Below are 17,981 nucleotides of genomic sequence, written 5' to 3'. Positions count from 1 at the left end.
TAAGAGAAATACAGAAGTACCTTCAGACTAAATATTATCCTAATTAAACATTGACTGTTTTAGGATTGCAAACAAATTAGACATGTATGTTTTTACCATTTAACATACTTAAAATGTAAACAGTATTTATGTTTGTACTGTTGTCACATGTGAGGGTTTTGTAACTCCTAGTGAATTTTGAAGAAATGGCAACATTCAGATCTATTCACTATACTTATAAAACCATTAAAATGCTGTTCTGTGCATCCAGGGGTCAGTCGAATCAGCAGGTAGCAAAAACACACGGACATGCTTCACATGTGCAGTAAAAAAAGGTATTTATTCTCTGTACAGTTCAGAAAAGTGCATTCAGTTTGATTTGAAGAAAACAGAAAATCATTTTTCTGTCATTGGATGTGTTATTATGATGAAAAGCTCTCCACCTTTTTAAAAAAACAAAAAAAAACAAAGAATGAGAAGATTGTTCATGGTGATTCCACACATATAATATGTCCCTAAATATAAGCAGGTAAATGCAATATTGACCTCAGAGAGAGAATGAAGGGAAGTGATGATCCAGAATGTATGCAGCTCTGACACGTTGCTCTCCTTCACTGTTATACTGAATGGCTTCCAGCAGAGGGACACCATTTAACCTCGTAAACTCCTCCACCACCTGTTACAAGCACGAGGACTTCTTACAAAGATCAATGTAAAATGAAGAGCAGGGTTATTATCATTAAATAAATGTTAAACTAAACATTTTTGTGTTTAAGTAAAACTAATAAAAATTACTAAAAGTTTCAAATTGTAATGAAATGGGAACATATTTAAAATGAAAATTGAAAAAAATGTTAATAAAAACTATAATAGCATTGCAATCCTATTTTAAGTGAGACTGGTTTCTTAAATGGTCTCGTTCACCTGTGGGCATATTGGCACCAGCATGTACAGCACTTCCAGGCTCAGGGTGACCACCTCTGGCTCGGCCATCTTGAGTGTGGCACAGAGGGCCGTCAGCAGCCCCGCTTGTGTCAAACGAACACAATATTCTGTGCCATGATGGGCGATATTACCCAGAACTCTCAGTGCCTTGTACAAACAATAATAATTGTGTGAGAACTGAAATTTAGCTGTGTATGTTATCAAATGTACATGTGAATGTGTTGGGAATGAATACGAGTATAGCAGAACTGCAGCATCAGGAATAAAAAACTTTGTAAAAACAATGCAGTAAATACAAGTTATCTATCAGCAGTGGTTTACTTTGACAGAAAGAACATAATATTAATATTATATATGCATTAATATTAAGTAAATACAGTCAAACAAATATTAGAAAAAAAGGAAGAAATATTTCTACAAATGAATTATATGTTAATTGAATATATATATATATATATATATATATATATATATATATATATATATATATATATATATATATACACACACACACACACACACACACACACACACACACAGTGCCTTGTGAAAGTGTTCATACCTCTTCATTCTTTTTACATTTTGTTATTAAGCAGCCTTATGTAAGAACTGCTTTAAATTATTTTTTTTTCCACATCAATCTACACTCCATTCACCATAGTGACAAAGCAAAAACAGAATTGTCACAACTTCGTATATTTATTAAAAATAAAAAACTGAAATAAGTACATTGCATAAGTATTGATACCCTTAACTAAATATTTAGCTGAAGAACCTTAACAGCCTCAAGTCTTTTTGGGTTTGATGTGACAAGCTTTGCACATCAGCATTTGGCAATTATCTGCCATCCTTCTCCTCATCCCTTTACCTCCCTTACCTCCCTTTATCCTGCAAACCAGTTTCTGAGCTGTACAGGCAGTTATTTTGACATCAGTGCTTGATTTTGGCTCTGATATACATTATCAGCTGTTAGACGTTTTTATTAAGGCACGTGTGCCTTTCCAAATCATGACCATTCAATTGAACTTGCCACAGGTTAACTTCACTTGAAGGGTAGTAACATCTATAAGCAATATGAATGCTCCTGAGCTAAAATTCAACTGTCACAGATAAGGGGATGAATACTTATGCAATGGAATCATTTTTTTTTATTTTTAATACATTTGTTGTTAAAAACATTTTTGTGCTTTACCATTATGGTGTATGGAGTGCAGATTGATGTGTGAAAAAAGTAATTTAAAGCAGTTTAACATAGGGCAGCAACGTAACAAAACTTGAAAACAAAAAAGAAATATAATATAATTAGAATTTAAAAGAAATATGCTGATTTGCTAGTTCCTCACCATTGAGTTAATTCCTTTAGAGAAAGACAGTAATTGGATTAATATGGGAACCATATTAAGGAGCAGCAGGCCAGAGCAGAACCCACTGGAGCCAGCTGAAAAAGCATAAGACAGTCATAATTGTGAGAATGGTGACAAAAGACATTGTGAGAATGGTGTTCTCTCCGATAAACAAAAGTTAGTTTTAGTTTGAGCTTTAACTGGGATTAATAATTGGGGTGCAAATCAATTTTAGCACATGCATGTTAACGTCCTGCTCACCAGTGAGGTTGTTGAGCACCCACAGGCTCTCTCTGGACAGAGCAGGATGAGGGTGAAGGTAAACCTGACTGAAGACACACAGCGCGGCGAGGAGACGAGTGTCCTCTGGCTTTACATCACCTCCACTGACCAGCAGGTTACCAAGGCAACGCAGAAGAGGCCAAATGAGCTGCACAGCAAATACAAAAGTCACGGTCCAGAGGAAAGCAGGTAAAAGCAGTTTTTCAGAGGATGAGTGAGCCATAATGAACCACATGATCATTCTGCTGATAAACTGGACAATTTGATCAGTTTGAGAGCTGAGATATATATATATATATATATATATATATATATATATATATATATATATATACATACATAAGTATTGTATCTTATATTTTAGGATAATATATAAAAAAGCTTATTAATAAAGATTATAAATATGGTTATTATATTCAGTGTCATTATCAGTGTCAGGGAAAAATGTCACAGCAAAAAATCTCTCTCCAATTTTCTGTATGCAACATTTTCGGTGTTCAGTTTTAAGTTTAAATATGACTTGTTTTTGTGAACTTCATAAAATAAGGCAATAGTAAGCATTGATTATAAAAGTATTAATTGAATTATAAATAGGCAATGTTTCTATTCAGTGAACACACTAATTCAAAATGACTCTCATCTTAACCCAGATGTGCAGTATGTACGTGATGTGGGTATAAAATGTTTTGCTGTAATGACTTACCAACTCTATTCCACCCGCACGGTTTCCTTGAGCAACAGCGCCTCCTAGTGTTATCAAAACAGCACTACACTGAGAGAGGGCGCCTTGAGCGATCAGCATCGAGTTATCCGAACTACTGCAAACCACAACATCATGTCACAATTCAACTGATGTTTTACGCACTAGCCTCGTTTTGCTCCAGACAGAGATTGAAAGAGAATTCATGCCATCTGGAAGAAGTGTCACTAAACAGGTTTTAGCACAACTCTCCATTACTCCATTAAAAGACCACACCTGCTGACTAAATAGTGCAAACACCACGTACACTCAATCGCTGGCCCATAACCAAACTCAGGATCTGGAGTCAACGCTGAGATCACATGAGGGACTATTCCTGAAGCCATGACTGCTCTGGGGTTTCAAATATACAAGCACAAAAAAAATTGTGATAAACATCCTAATATTTGCAGGGATGATGCACCCCGAGAATAAAATATGTGATGATTCATAGTCTGCTGTTCTGGTTTTGTCCAGATATGTTTTATGTAGTATAGTTTCACAAAGCTGAAGAAGAGACCATTCTGTATTTGCTTCAAATTTTGAAATTATACAATCTAATTAAAATCAAAAAACTGCTCATGCTGCATGTATGCATAATCTTTGTTTGGATTGTGATTAAAATACAGTGTTTGGAATTTTATATGGAAAGAGCTCAGACAAAGCCTTAGTTTGTTTATATATATATTTGTATCAATTGTGAGAAAATCGTTTCGTGTAAATCATTGTATCATGAAATCATTGTGAGATTGTGAGAAAATTGTATCGTGAAATCAGTATCATGAATAAGCATTAACTATTTACAGTAAGCTACAGTATAGCAATTTCAGTGCTCCAAGACCTTAGTTCATTAGTTGCACATACTAGAAATGAACATTAACGAAACAAGCTGTGGTCACTTACGGGATGATTTTTTCATTTGTGTCTTTGGCCTGTATCAGCTGAGACAAAGTGAAGCCAACCGCCTCCACCACCTCCAGATTATACCTCTGATTCTAGAAAAACAGAAGAAAATGATTATTTCATGATCTCAAGAACATGTCCAAGTCACATTTCACCTCAAATTAAAAAGAAAGAAAAATAAAGAAATACAATTTTTCTAAAAGATTATTATTTCATTATTATTTTCTGAATTACATGACAATTAATCATCTTTTTTACAGTAATATTAATGATAAAAAACAAAACAAAATATTATTCTTACAGTAATGAGGATCAACACTGACAATAATGAAAACAAGTATAACTTAAGGGGCAATTATCAGTTGTCCAAAAAGAAAAATTTTATTTCTTGCTAAATTTAATTTCTTGTCTCTTTCTTTTGATTTGGGATGAAATACAACCCAGATTTTTTGTGAGACTCAGCCTGTAAGAATGCATTCAGAGATGCTATACATACCATTATCAGTATATATGATTAGTGATTTATAGTCGATTATAAATGAGCTTACGTGAATGCAGCTTGCCAGTGCAGAAACTATTCCCTGAGCTAGAAGCTTCTCTCTAACCACAGTGCTGTCAGGACACAGATTTCCCAGAATGTATAAACAAAGCTCCTAAAGGAAAAGACAAAAGAGACATATTCATGAGGACTGATCGATTGCATGCCTCTGACACCGACTTCAAAGTGACAACCCACTGACCGTTAGCTTGGTGCTCTGACCGGAAAGGTAAGTGAGGAGGTACGGGCTTCCAGCTGACACTGAGCATTACGAGAGCTGAGCTGTCCGATCAACATGTGCATGCCATTATCTGATCTGAAGAAAAACACAGGCACTGCATTAATAAATACAGTATCTTGTATTTTTTTTTTTTATGTTTTTGAAAGAAGTGTCGTATGCTCTGCATTTATTTGATTAAAATACAAAAATATAAATATTATTAGAATTTAAAATAAGTAAATATATGTGATAAAAATATATAAATATTAAATAAGAGTAAATAATATATATTATAGTATATTATATTTACTATATAAGATAATTAATAAGGATTATGAATATAGTTATGTTCAATGTCAATAAAAAAAAAGCGCAAATGTGAAATTTTCTTAACTGTCATGAAATTGTTCAATTATTAAGCACAATGCAAAAAAATATTTAAAATAAAATAATAATAATACAAAAATACTGTTCCTAAAAGAAGCTTGCAACGTACATTTTTCCTGTTAAATTTGGGGATGAAATATGTTTGTTTTTGTGAAATTTACCCCTACACAATAAAATATAATTTGTAGACCTCCTAAAATAACACAGTGCAAGTTTATTTATATAGCACATTTCATACCCAATGGTAATTCAAAGTGCTTTACATAAAAAGGATCGTAAAAAAAAATCATAAAATAATCATAAAAGATGATTAAGAAATAAAAATAATAATAAAAAGTAAATAATTGAAAACAATTTAATTTATATATTTATATATATATATATATATATATATATATATATATTAATTTAAAACAAATGAGAAGAAAAAGATGTATGAACAAGACGATGAAGCGCAGCAAATAATATAAAGTCCTACTTAATGAAAGTGAGTTGACTCTCTGGGTTTCTTAGTGCTTTTCGTAGATATGCAAGACGAGCTGCTTTCTCCTCTCCCCCAGACTGGACTCCACGTATCATCTCTCTGACCTGATATTATACATACAACACACATGCTTCATATGACATATGAGCAATATTTGTAGTTAGCTGAGAATGAGATAAATTCCTTTCCCCATACATCCAGTAAACAGTACAGAAATAAACGATATTATGTGGCTGCATAAAAGATGTAGACTTGTCTTACAAGTTAGTTATCCAATTTTCTTTAAGACTGGCCATATAATATATATATATATATATATATATATATATATATATATATATATATATATATATATATATATATATAAATTCAGTTACATTAAATCATAAATTAGGTGAATCCAAAAATAATACTGATTACACCTTTGCTAACTGCTAGTTGGTCAAAATCTTAAGACACAGTCTTAAATAGAGGCTAAGTTAATGCGACTGGCCCCTGAGCACTTCTCTCTGGAGTCAGACCTGTTCAGGTGACAGAGGGGTGGAGCCAGTCTCCACGGGGTCTTCCTCCTCCTCTTCTTCCACATCCACACTCTGCAGGAGTCTCTTACTGATCAGCTGTTTGTCTCTCCGGGCCTGTCTAAGAGCTACGAGTAGATGAATACGTAAAAAAATATATTATTTTGCCTACATTAATACATTACAAACGTATGCAAAATCAGCAAAACAGATTGAGAGATGAAAAGGGGTGAAATACTATAAACAACAGCAAAATACACACCTTTCTCAAACTCTCTCCTCGTGTGTTTGAACTCCAAATTATTGGCAGATCCCCTCGCTTTGTGACGGAGGAGTTTTAATCTCCACATCTTTAAGAGGACCGTTCACTGCATCCAAATGAAAATTTGCACCCTCGTTATAGTATTATTTTAAAGTCTATCTAGTTCTCTCATCATATATTTTAAAGTGTTTTATCAGCCTGGCTCGCTGTGGATGTTTATAAATGTGAACCGTGAAAATTACATTTCAAAATAAACGTAGGACTCGGTGAAATATATCCTGTTATTATTATTATTATTATTATTATTATTATTATTATTATTATTATTATTATTATTATTATTAAATAAATAAATGGTTAAATCAACTCATTTATACATTTACAGGTCGTTATACACAAATCGCGCTCACCCTCAGCTGTGTTCTGGAGGCTCTTATTTTGTAATCATCAAAACCAGCTGCATCTCTCGCGTTTCGCTTCACAGTTCACACTTCTGCGAGGAAGACTCCAGTAAACGCCAGCAGTTCACCTCGATGCTATTAGTAAATCAACTCAGAGTACACCCAGTTTCATATACGGTTTCTAGGTAGGTGACTGTGAAAAACGTGCGCTTTTACAATTTAAATAAATGTAGACATCGAAGGTTTTCATTCGTCCAGACCAACACAGCATGAAGGCCACATGTTTATATGCCATGCTTTAAAATCGTAAACAGTACATTAACGTAATCACAGCCTATGTCAAGTGACTTGCTTATTTGAATATACTACATTATAGGATTTATAATGATCATGATATACAGGCCACGGGTTTCCAGTTATGTCTGTTTTAGCAAGGTGCCGCGATGTGGTTTGTGTGAATGTTGATGCATTTCAAAGCGTAACGTTAACTGTGTTGCCCTGTGAGCCGTTTTATTCTTTGTAGTCCACATGCTCACCTCTTGACTCAAGCAAACTATTTCTCTTTATTCAGGTGACAGAATCGCCAGAGTTTTATATCCACCATGTCAAAGGCAACCAAACGCAAGCACGTAGTCAAAGAAGTTCTGGAGGACTGTGTCATACCCACTGAAGACCAGCACATCATGAGGGTACATTCACCAGATTTTGGGATCTGTAAGGCTGTGAGAACTCAGTTTTCACATTATACCATGCTACTAATAATTCTAAGTCTCCTTCACATCACAGGTCTTAGGAAGTAATGGCAATAATTTGCATGAAGCCGTGACTGGCAGCGGCGAGCGCTTCCTGGTCAGTATGCCTACTAAATTCCGCAAGAACATCTGGATCAAACGAGGTGAGTTTGTTTGTTTGTTTGTTTGACCTTTCATGGATATATATAAGGATTCTGTTCTTAAAGACACTAAAATGTTTTCATTGTCTTTATGTTTGTTAGGAGACTTTGTCATTGTTGATCCCATTAAAGAAGGAGGGAAGGTGAAAGGAGAAATAAGCTTCATACTTTACAGGGACCATATTCAGTCCCTGAGAAAAGTTGGTGTCTGGTAAGGCCATTATATCTTTTTAAAAATTTGAATTGAGTATCGTGACACCCTCAAGTTGTTCCAAACCTGTATGAATTTCTTTCTTCTTTTGAACACGAAAGAAGATATTTTAAAAAGTATTTGAAGCCAAACAGTTGATGGTCTAATAATAATAATAATAATAATAAAAAGTGATATGTATTACTCAACAATAAAAGATAAGAACATAAAATATGTTGTAGCCAGGGCAGTTTTGAGAAAAGGGGGAAAACATATGTTAAATTTATAAAATGCAACTGATAATATAAGCATGCATAGATAGAATAGCAGAAATTAAGCATTTTTGAAGGTCTTATTTAATTAAAATACCTGTTATCATGTGTTCAGGAAAACAAAGCTGAAATGTGTTTAGTAAACAGCATTTTTACACTTCACACAGGCCAGAAGGATTCCAGGAGGATTGCGCATCCAGTGAGAGAAACGGTGAAAAACCGAAAGAAAGAAGTGAAAGAAAAACGGAGGAGGAAGAGGAGGGTGACAGCGATTCTGAGGATGACGACAGCGATCTTTTTGTAAACACCAATCGTGCCACTGTTCTCTACAGTGAAAGTGAGGAAGAGACTGATGAGGAGGATGACAGTAATGGTGACAAAGAAGAGGAAGATGACGGTGAAGGAAGAGCATTAAAAACTGCATGATACTGGAAGATGCTTCCACCACAGCATGACCAACAAGTTTATATGAACCTTAATTGGGCTTAAAAATCTGGACAAACTGTACTGGTGCCTGAGACTGAGCTATTATTGCATTGAATGATTTCTCTGTGATGGCTTTCAGAAGTTTCTGCCTAAGTTTAATTTGTTTCAAATCTCTAACTCATTTTGTTTCATTAAAAGAAACATTGTATATTATAATTCTTGTAAATACGATGTTGTAATAAACTTTGTTTTGTACACTTGACGTTTTTCACAGTTTGAGCTAATTTAACACTCATTTACAGTAACACATTAAAGTCAGAATTAAAATCATTAGACAGTCAGCATGAAATTATTATTATTATTTTTTTTTTTCATTTTTCTTTATCAGGGTTTCTGTGGGTCTTAAAAAGACTTAATTCACCCTTCCACAAATAGAAGCCTTAAAAAGTTCATAAATTGAAACAAAGTCTTAAAATCTTAAAGTTTTGGCATTGAATGTTGCATTCACCTAAAAAAAATTATCTTTTTCAGTGGTTGTCTTTTTTTTTTTTTACCGATGCAAATATATCAAAACATACTTAAATCAAGATTCTTCTACTTTCGATGTAAAATGAAGATATGAAGTCTTTTTTTTTTCTGACAAATCTAACAAAATTATGTGTGATTATGCTTAAAACAAGATGTTAGACGAGATTTAGATTTTTTAGACATTTATACTTGAAAACAACACTGAAGAACGTCACTATTTTTCACAGGAACAATAAAAGTTATGACTATTGAAATACTCTAGTTTTTTGGAGCAGAGGTATAGATCTGTTTTTAAATGTTCAAGTGTTGCAAATACAACTCACTGCGTGCTCCCTAGACATTTGGATTTTGAAAACATATTGACATTTCAATAAATTCCTTAAATTTTCTTTACTTGGTCTTAAAACGGTATTTAAAAGGTCTTGAATTTACCATCATAAAACCTGCAGAAACCCTTTTTATAAAACTTTTAGCCAGCTATTGCGGCAAAATGTAAAAGTAAAAAAAAAAAAATATTCCAAACTAAAATTTACACAATATACCTCGCAATGCATAACAAGTTTCCAAGTGTTCAGTAAAAATGAGAACATGCTTTAACAAAAAAAAAAAGATCAGTCTGTGGCTTTCAGTCAGGTCTAGGTTTGACTCTCAGCATTGCATTTCTGCATTCAGGGCTGGGTGTCGATGTTTCAGTCCAAAGTTGGAACATCTCAGCTGGGCTTCGCTTGTGCACCAGCAGCATGGTGTGATTCGCACAGGGTTCCTTGGCCTCATCTTTGGGGAAGTCAAAGGTGAGGAAGGCAGGGTGGTGGATAGGGTAAACTCCCAGTCTCTGAAGACACATACCCAGGTAGACGTCATCAATGGGGAACAGATGAACCCTCTGTGATACCTCCAAAAGCCTATGTGCCAGAGAACCAGAGTAAAGCACCCCTCCTCCACCAGGGTATGATGGGTACAGCCCTTCATAGAAACTCTCCGGGATGTAGTACTTGGTCCCATTAGAGCGTATAGGTGCAGCATTGCTGATCACGTCCCCCACAACAAATGTCTCCATTTTATTTGCCTGCCTGGATCCATTTGAGAAGCTTCTGTTTGCCGCTTCAGCCAGCACATAGTCTAGGACAGCAGGTGTCCTCACAAATACATCATCGTCACCCTTAAAAATGAAATGGGCATGTGGGCAACGCCTTGAGAACCAGTCCCAGAACAGCACATCCTTCAAGGTGAGGTTGAAGAAAGTGTCCATAAAGTCCCACTGGATGATATCACCATATTTTTCACTCTCTAAATGCAATTTCTCTTCAATATGCAAGTCTTCGGACTTCCCCAGAAGGAAGACCCTGCGAACGAGCCTTTGATTTCCACTTCTGGTTTTTATTTTTCCTGAACGGCCCCAAGTTTCTCGTATGGCTTCCCTGTTATCAAAGTTTGCAGTCTGAGTTTTGATGGCCATGAGCAATATCAGTGGCCATTTCTTTGCTTGAGGATCACAAACATCTAAAGGATCTATGAGCAGCGGATAGTCTCGACAGTGCATGGTGGTCACAAAATTCTTCATCTGGTTTGGTAGATTGGTATAATCATGCATTATATTGTTAATCTCATAATTTGGAGAACATCCAACCCCAGTGTTGTAAGAAACACTGGATGCATTTGCAGCCAGGTGAGGCCTTAGGATGGGGTTATACTGGAGATCCGTCTCGAACTGGATGTTGTTCCACAGAGCGCTACTATCTAGCTCGCTTCTCCAGAAGGATTTCGCAGGATGAGGAGCCAGATCTCTGGAGTGTTTGAGACCGCTGGCAGTAAAACGTGTCGGCAGCACAGAATGAACAACATGTGCACCAGGTGGCCCATGTTTCATGACATAGCACAAAGAAATTGAGACATATATGTAGACTGGGAGCAGCAATATGCACGGCGAACAGAAGAACAAGATCCGCTGGCGGTATCGACACAGACATGAAGCCATTATCTGAGGAAAGAAAGATTAAGAATGTTAAACAGATCAATATTTTTCTTAAATATGTTTTTTCTCTATGTCAATCAAAGGCATTGCAGATTATACAGACATCAACAAAAAATCCTAGTAACCACTTAAATGGAATTATACGTTTTTGTAAGGGAATATTATTTTTGTAATTAAATAATTAAAACAAAAACTTTTCATTAAAAACTTTAACCAAACAACTAGTAAACTGAGACTACAGTTCCTCACTTGTGCAACTCTAAAACGTTGAGTACCTGATAATAAGTGTTTAGATGATTATTTTTTCTCTCTTTGTGATTATTTTATTGTTCCAACAACGAAATGAAAAGAAAACTGCTATTACTAAACTAGTAAAATCGCTTTAAACTTACCACGCTTTCCTGGTGATGTAGTTTATGATGAATTTCGCGTCATTCACATCATAATTCCCATAATGTATGCGGAAGCTAAAAGACAAAGTAAACTCGATTTCCCCTGTCGCTCGTGCACTGTGGAGCGCTTAAAGACGCCTCGGTTGTGAAATTCAGGTGTGAGCGCTTGAGGCCCCGCCCACGATTCGCATTTGCGATGAAGATGACGTAATAGAGAGGAGATCGGGTTAGCTGTCACACATTTTTACTCTAGTGAATATTGTATAGATAATCTGTATAGATTATTTAATCTCAGTGTGTCCTTTTCCTGGTTAAATAAAGGTAATAATATAAAAAGCCTAATTTAAAAAGGTAATTTACATTTTTTAAATAAATAATAAAATAAAAATATCTATCTTTTGACCTAAGAATATTTTTGAGGTATATAACAACCTCCACTTTGTGATACCAAGCCCTGTTGTCCCCTATTTATTATCAGTAGCCTATACATAAACACACATTCTTTTTTGTATTTTGTGGTTTCATTCACTTAGACTTGTTTGACAAGTATGGTGAGTTGTCAATGTACTGCATTGCCAGTTGAAAGCCCTACAGATAACGTTACCCCCTTCAGGAAGTAGGATCAGGTGATTTCTGCATTACAAAGCAATATCTGCATCACTGATTAGAATCTAGAATAGATTATAAGCAAGTAATTCATCATTGTGATGATGATATTAATATGAGCTCACCAGATCTTCTGTTTAAAACGCTCTCATCTTCTCCCCAGGCAGCTCGCCTGCAAACTTATTGTCTTCAGGCTGCTTGTTGATAAATGTGCTCCATACCAAGCAGTTTTGAAGATTCTATCAACTCTAGAAGAACCAATCCTTGACAGAGTATTGGTCAGACAGGTCGAGCTGGTTAAGTAGGAGTAACAGAACTTTGTGTTTCTCTCTTGCGTCATTATATGGTTTTTAACATCTAAGCAGTAATCTTACTACTGAAAGTTGCACTGAAAAAAAAAGAATTTTCATTCAGAAATTGCTAGAAAATTTCACAACTAGTTACAATAAAAGAGCAAGTAAAATTGAATTAGAATCTGAAGTAGAAAGTAGTGCTTTCTTGTAAAATGTGCTTCAATAATCTTTGTTTTACATTAAAAAATTGTGCTATTATTTTAAGCAAAAGATTATACCTTCTATATGTTGAAAAAACCCAACAATTTTTACCACTAGTTAACGACTAGTTAACTGCATTAGTTAACATGAACTAACAATGAAAAATCATTCTAAAACATTTATTAATCTTATTTAATGTTAATTTCAACATTTACCAATACATTTTTAAAATCAAAAGTTGCATCTTTTAACGTTATTTAATGGAAGTGAGGTAAATTTAACAATAAAGTTAATGAACGTTTAATATATTAATAAATACTGTAACAAATGTATTGCTCATTGATAGTTAATTTTAGTTAATGCACTTATGTTACCTAATGTGACCTTATTGTAAAGTGTTACCCTTGCTTATTACCCATAACTTTATGTAAGTGCACTCTTTGCATGTCTTCAGTGCATTCATCTGATGTCAAACATTTTTTGCAAATTAGTTTCAATAAAGGCATTTTATGGATTGAGGACTTCACAGTACTTTCCAAGCACTTTTATCTCTAAAAATCAAGGAAAAAGTGATTTCTCAAGATATTATCCAGACCTTTAACCACCATAGAGACAGAGGAGGACATATACTGTCTAATATTAAAATTTGTTGCTGATCAACATTTTTAAGTGTCCAGTTGTCAAGTTTTTACCTCCAGTCCCCACTAAAATTGAAAACTTGGCTGCATCCTTGATACAACTCTGTCAAAGTTTTGTCAAGGAAAGAATAAACTGCTGTTCCCCTGAAAACATTTTCTTATTATAAAGACATATATATCATGCCGAGAAACAGACATACATTACAATTGATGAATTCATTTTTATGAAATGGTAGGAATAAAGATTTATTTTTTCCATATGAACAAGTGGTTTGATTTTATTTTATTTTTTTTACAAGTACTATTTTTTTTTTGAGAAAACTTGCAAAAATTTCTAGCATATTCCAAGTCAAGAATGAACATGAAAAAGGGGATTTATTGCTGAATGTTAAATGAAAACTACACTTTCACCGTGTGAACACGACTCAGTTGCTGCGGTTACCATGCACCCATCTATCTGAACCACTAGAACATGCAGAGGGAGGAGCCTTCACAGGCAGAGAGGAAGAACAGAAGAAACAGAGAGAAAGACAGGAAGAAAATCAATCGGCAAGACGAGCGGTGCTCTAAACGACTGTGTGCGCACAGAATGAATCTTGAGCATGTGTGTCTGTGTTTGTGTAAGTGTGTGCATTTGCATGTGTTAGTGTGCGGGTGGAGGGTTTATCTTTTCAAATGTAGTTGTAGGTTGCTGGGCTCTGGAAGTAGGGGTTAACACTTCATAATCCACCTAAAGTAGCACGTCTAGTAGCCGAACACGCATTGCTTCAAGCAAGTCTCCAACTTGTATGCAGATGTGTCAAAAAGAAAGAGCGCGGACTTGGAATGACCCCACTGAAAAGAAACCAAAAAAAAAAAAATGAAGGAAAACCAACAAAACATGAAGCCATTTTGCAGACAAACATCTGGTCGTATCGTTCTTCATCGTCTTCCCAGCATGATGCAGACACGACGGGCAGTAATGGATCTGTTTTTAATGGACAATGCAGTTTTCAATGAAAAGTCCTGAGACACAGTGCGGCTTAAAGCTGCTGGCATAGGAATGGAAAGGTGTGGGAGAGAGATGTAGGTCCGTGTAGGCTAGATTCAGGCTGGATTGGTTCCTCCGCAGGCCAATGACTACACAAGGAAGGAAGGAAGGAACGTTACAGTGCAATGAGCTCGAGTCACCACTAGGGGTCTGGTTTTAACTATTTAGCGTTAACCTGATGACGTAATAGAGCTCCCTTTCGACAAAGCCAACATCCTAAAAAGAGTACAAGCATACGTATACACACACAGGCGCACGTCGAAACTCACAACACGCACACACGCTCGAAACGTTAACCTGAAGACGAACACAACGCGAACAAAATGCGTTCACGCACGAAACTGCGTACACAAAGACACGTACGTATACACTGAGGTTCAATGATACTCTCACTCACACGGACAGAAGTGTAAACACATTCATTGGACACACAGACCACCGTTTTGAAAACCCTGAACACCAGGGCCGATACCGCAACCCAGCGTCATGCCCTGTGAACTCCTGCGTACCTCTGTTTCCATGGAAACAATATGCAACAACCAGTTGAGAGAAAAGAAAACGTAGAACGTAGAAACTAAAGTCGAACGCAAACGGCCCTCGGATGCTTGAACGAATCGGCATCCGATGCGATTTAACGTCGATCATGTGTGCGCGTGAATCCTAGTCATGTAAACAAACACCTTACACAGAAGTGATTCGATATTGCATGGTGTCTGAATAATATCACAGTTCAAATGGGGAGATCCTGAAGAAATGAAACTAACGAAGAAAGGAAAAAAACAGGAAAACATGTCTATAAAACCCAAGAGTCTGTTTTTAAGAAAGGCTACAAAAATTCAACTGAACCTCCCTCGTCGGCAAACAGCAAAAGGCACCACAATATTATTCTATTTCTAACTTGTGAAAAAATTGGCACGTAATTCTTCTTCGTAACGCTGTAAATCAAAATAAGGAATTACATATAAATAGTTTTCCCCCTATAAAAAAGTCTTTGCTGCTAGCTAGTAGACAATTTTTGCTGAAATGAAAATAAATATTTCATTTGTTTAGAATATCTGTCTGTTATATAAAATAAAAAATATTTCTCATAGGTGCAGGTCTATAGCATTTCATTTGTTTTTCGCGCCTATGCAAGTTTGCTCGTCCTTGCTCTTATCGTTCTTTTTTAAAGGGGTGCATTGTCCGGTCTGGACCGCGACTGCGACAGTTTGTTGGCCTGCACGTTGCCACGGGAGCCCGAGCGTCCCGTGTTGCTGAAAGTCCGTGTGTCGTTGGGTCGGTAGATGGTGGACGGTTCGGTGGCATTCATGTTCTGCATACTGAGAAACGGCGTACTCTCGCCGTGGCCGAGGTCGCCAACCTCATCGTCCTCCCAATCGCTGTCCGACAGGCAGCTTTGAGAGCTGTAGTTCCTGGGGCCCGGCGTATGCTGCGACACGTGGCCGTTGACCCGCGACCTCCTGCGCCAACGGCGGCCGCTGCTGCTCTTCTTCGGCTGCTCTCGGGATGACATGTACTCCTGTGTGGTCTCATAATCCTCATCATCCACAAAGCGGTACGGGCTGGAAGGGAGGGAGCCCGTGCTTTCCGCCGCGTAATATGGCCGAAGGGATCGGCGGTAGTGGTGCAGGAGGGGCTGGTCATCATCGGGCGAGTAGGCCGCCATGGCGATGGCAGACGCGGCGGGCGGCAGGGAGAGGGCGTGGCTGGCGTTGGGCGTGGTGATCTGAAAGGTAGGCACCTGCGGGGGCAGTGAGGAGTGAAAGTCCACCGGAGATAGACGCGCAGGCGTGGTCAGAGCAGACACGTACCTGCGAAGATGCAGAAAAACATGGGGTGAGAGGCGGGACATTTTAATCAAAACATCAAAATTATTCCAGTAAAATCAGTAATATTGTGAAATATTATTACAATTTAAAATAACAGTTTTCTATTTGAATATACTTAAAAATGTATTTTATTCCTGTGCTGAATATTCAGCATCATTACTCTAGTCTTCAGTGTCACATGATCCTTCAGAAATCATTCTAATATGCTGATTTACTGCTCAAGAAACATTTCTGATAATTAATGCTTAATAGTTTTTGTGATTTTTTTTTCCGGATAATTTTAAACAATAGCATTTATTTGAAACAGAAATATTTTTTTATTTCTTATTATCAATGTTGAAAAAAGTTGTGCTGCTTAGTGCTTTTGCTACTTTTCTCAGGATTCTTTGATGAGTAGAATGTTCAAAAAAACTGCTACTTTTCTCAGGATAATGTATTTACTGTCATTTTTGATCAATTGAATTCATCCTTGCTGAATAAAAGTATTACTTTCTTTAAAAAAAAATCTTACTGCCTCAAACTTTTGATTGGTAGCGTATGTCTACTGCATAATATAATTTATATAAATATTAGTGCATTAAGAGCAATATTTCTGGGGAACAAAAAAATAGGGCTTTTGAATCAATGATTTATGATGAATCAACCAATTATAATGACATTAAATCTAAATACATAAATTACACTAAATACAAAAAAATTCCTAGAAAACAGTAATAAAGTAACAAATAATGCATTCTTTTTTAATGCAAAGCATTTAAGTAAACATTTTCCCACAAAAATGAAATTACAATCTCCACCAAATATCAAATTCCTGATAAAATAAACTTACAAATTTATTTAACCAACAAGCCGATCAGCATGCTTACATTTGACAACAAATATACACAGTGTCTTTTTTTGTGTGAAGGTGAACTCTTCTTATGCTGTTGTTTCCTTTGTCACTCACCTGTCACTGTGAGGTGAGTCCCGCAGGGAATCGTAAGAGTCTCCGTACTGTAGGGGGCACTGTGTAGCGTCAGGATAACCACAGTATGCTGCCCGGCGGGCACGAGCCTCCATACACGCCGGGCTGCTGCATTTACTGGTGCCAACGGAGGAGGAGAGCGCCCCCGACTGACAGTCAGAGTGCATGCTGTCCGTCCGCTCCATACTCCATGTGCGCTCCTCGTGCCTGAGAGGCGGAAACAACACGAAGGGAAGTATAAAAATGTGAGAAACATATGCAGGGGATATATATATATATATATATATATATATATATATATATATATATATATATATATATCTGTGTGTGTGTGTGTTTCTGACAGCATATTAGATTGATTTCTGAAGGATCATGTGACACTAAAGACTGGAGAATACTGAAAATTCAGCTTTGCCATCACAGGACTAAATTACATTTTCAAAAATATTTAAAAAGAAAACAGTTATGTTTAAACTGTAATAGTATTTCACAATATTACTACCTTTGCTGTATTTTTGAACAAATAAATGCAGCCATTAAAAAACAACCTCACACATTATATATACATATACATACTGTGTATATACAGTAGTCAAACATTTGAAGAGGATCAAAGAAGCTCATTAAAGTTGTCCTAAGACACAAGAACGGGTATTGTTTTGGTTTTAGGAAATCTGATGAAAGGTTTTGATCCACTTCAGATGTTGACTACTGTATATGTATGTACACACGCACACATTAAAGTTG

The 17,981-nt window shown here is 36.2% G+C and overlaps 3 protein-coding genes and 2 pseudogenes across 3 annotated transcripts in view; 2 read left to right on the top strand and 3 right to left on the bottom strand.

Moving 5' to 3' along the window:
- Positions 1-17,981, top strand: part of LOC109066939 (sorting nexin-25) — an 825,452-nt gene that overhangs the window by 150,060 nt on the left and 657,411 nt on the right. The gene's annotated exons all lie outside the window — the stretch shown is intronic.
- Positions 301-6,857, bottom strand: LOC109101957 (annotated as a pseudogene).
- LOC109101637 (probable RNA-binding protein EIF1AD) lies at positions 7,027-9,043 on the top strand. Its single transcript, XM_019115026.2, has 5 exons — positions 7,027-7,186; positions 7,573-7,690; positions 7,788-7,896; positions 7,996-8,104; positions 8,523-9,043. The coding sequence occupies exons 2-5, from the start codon at positions 7,604-7,606 to the stop codon at positions 8,779-8,781; spliced, it is 564 nt and encodes a 187-aa protein (XP_018970571.1). The 5' UTR covers positions 7,027-7,186; positions 7,573-7,603; the 3' UTR covers positions 8,782-9,043.
- LOC109101636 (N-acetyllactosaminide beta-1,3-N-acetylglucosaminyltransferase 2-like) lies at positions 8,622-11,828 on the bottom strand. The gene is made up of 2 exons (XM_019115025.2): positions 11,674-11,828; positions 8,622-11,287 (listed from the first exon to the last, which is right to left on the bottom strand). The coding sequence occupies exon 2, from the start codon at positions 11,282-11,284 to the stop codon at positions 9,935-9,937; it is 1,350 nt and encodes a 449-aa protein (XP_018970570.1). The 5' UTR covers positions 11,285-11,287; positions 11,674-11,828; the 3' UTR covers positions 8,622-9,934.
- Positions 13,897-17,981, bottom strand: part of LOC122134660 — a 60,633-nt pseudogene continuing 56,548 nt past the window's right edge.

The sequence above is a fragment of the Cyprinus carpio genome, chromosome A14 (assembly GCF_018340385.1).
Source record: "Cyprinus carpio isolate SPL01 chromosome A14, ASM1834038v1, whole genome shotgun sequence".
NCBI classification, from domain to species: Eukaryota; Metazoa; Chordata; class Actinopteri; order Cypriniformes; family Cyprinidae; genus Cyprinus; species Cyprinus carpio.
The sequence above is the reverse complement of the archived record's forward strand: the minus strand, read 5'-3'. Positions and strand labels throughout refer to the sequence as shown.

Coding starts and splice junctions, on each gene's coding strand:
- LOC109101637 (XM_019115026.2), top strand. CDS start 7,604: ATGTCAAAGGCAACCAAACGCAAGCACGTAGTCAAAGAAGTTCTGGAG. Junction 7,897..7,995: donor GAACATCTGGATCAAACGAG/GTGAGTTTGTTT, acceptor TATGTTTGTTAG/GAGACTTTGTCATTGTTGAT. Junction 8,105..8,522: donor CTGAGAAAAGTTGGTGTCTG/GTAAGGCCATTA, acceptor CACTTCACACAG/GCCAGAAGGATTCCAGGAGG.
- LOC109101636 (XM_019115025.2), bottom strand. CDS start 11,284: ATGGCTTCATGTCTGTGTCGATACCGCCAGCGGATCTTGTTCTTCTGT.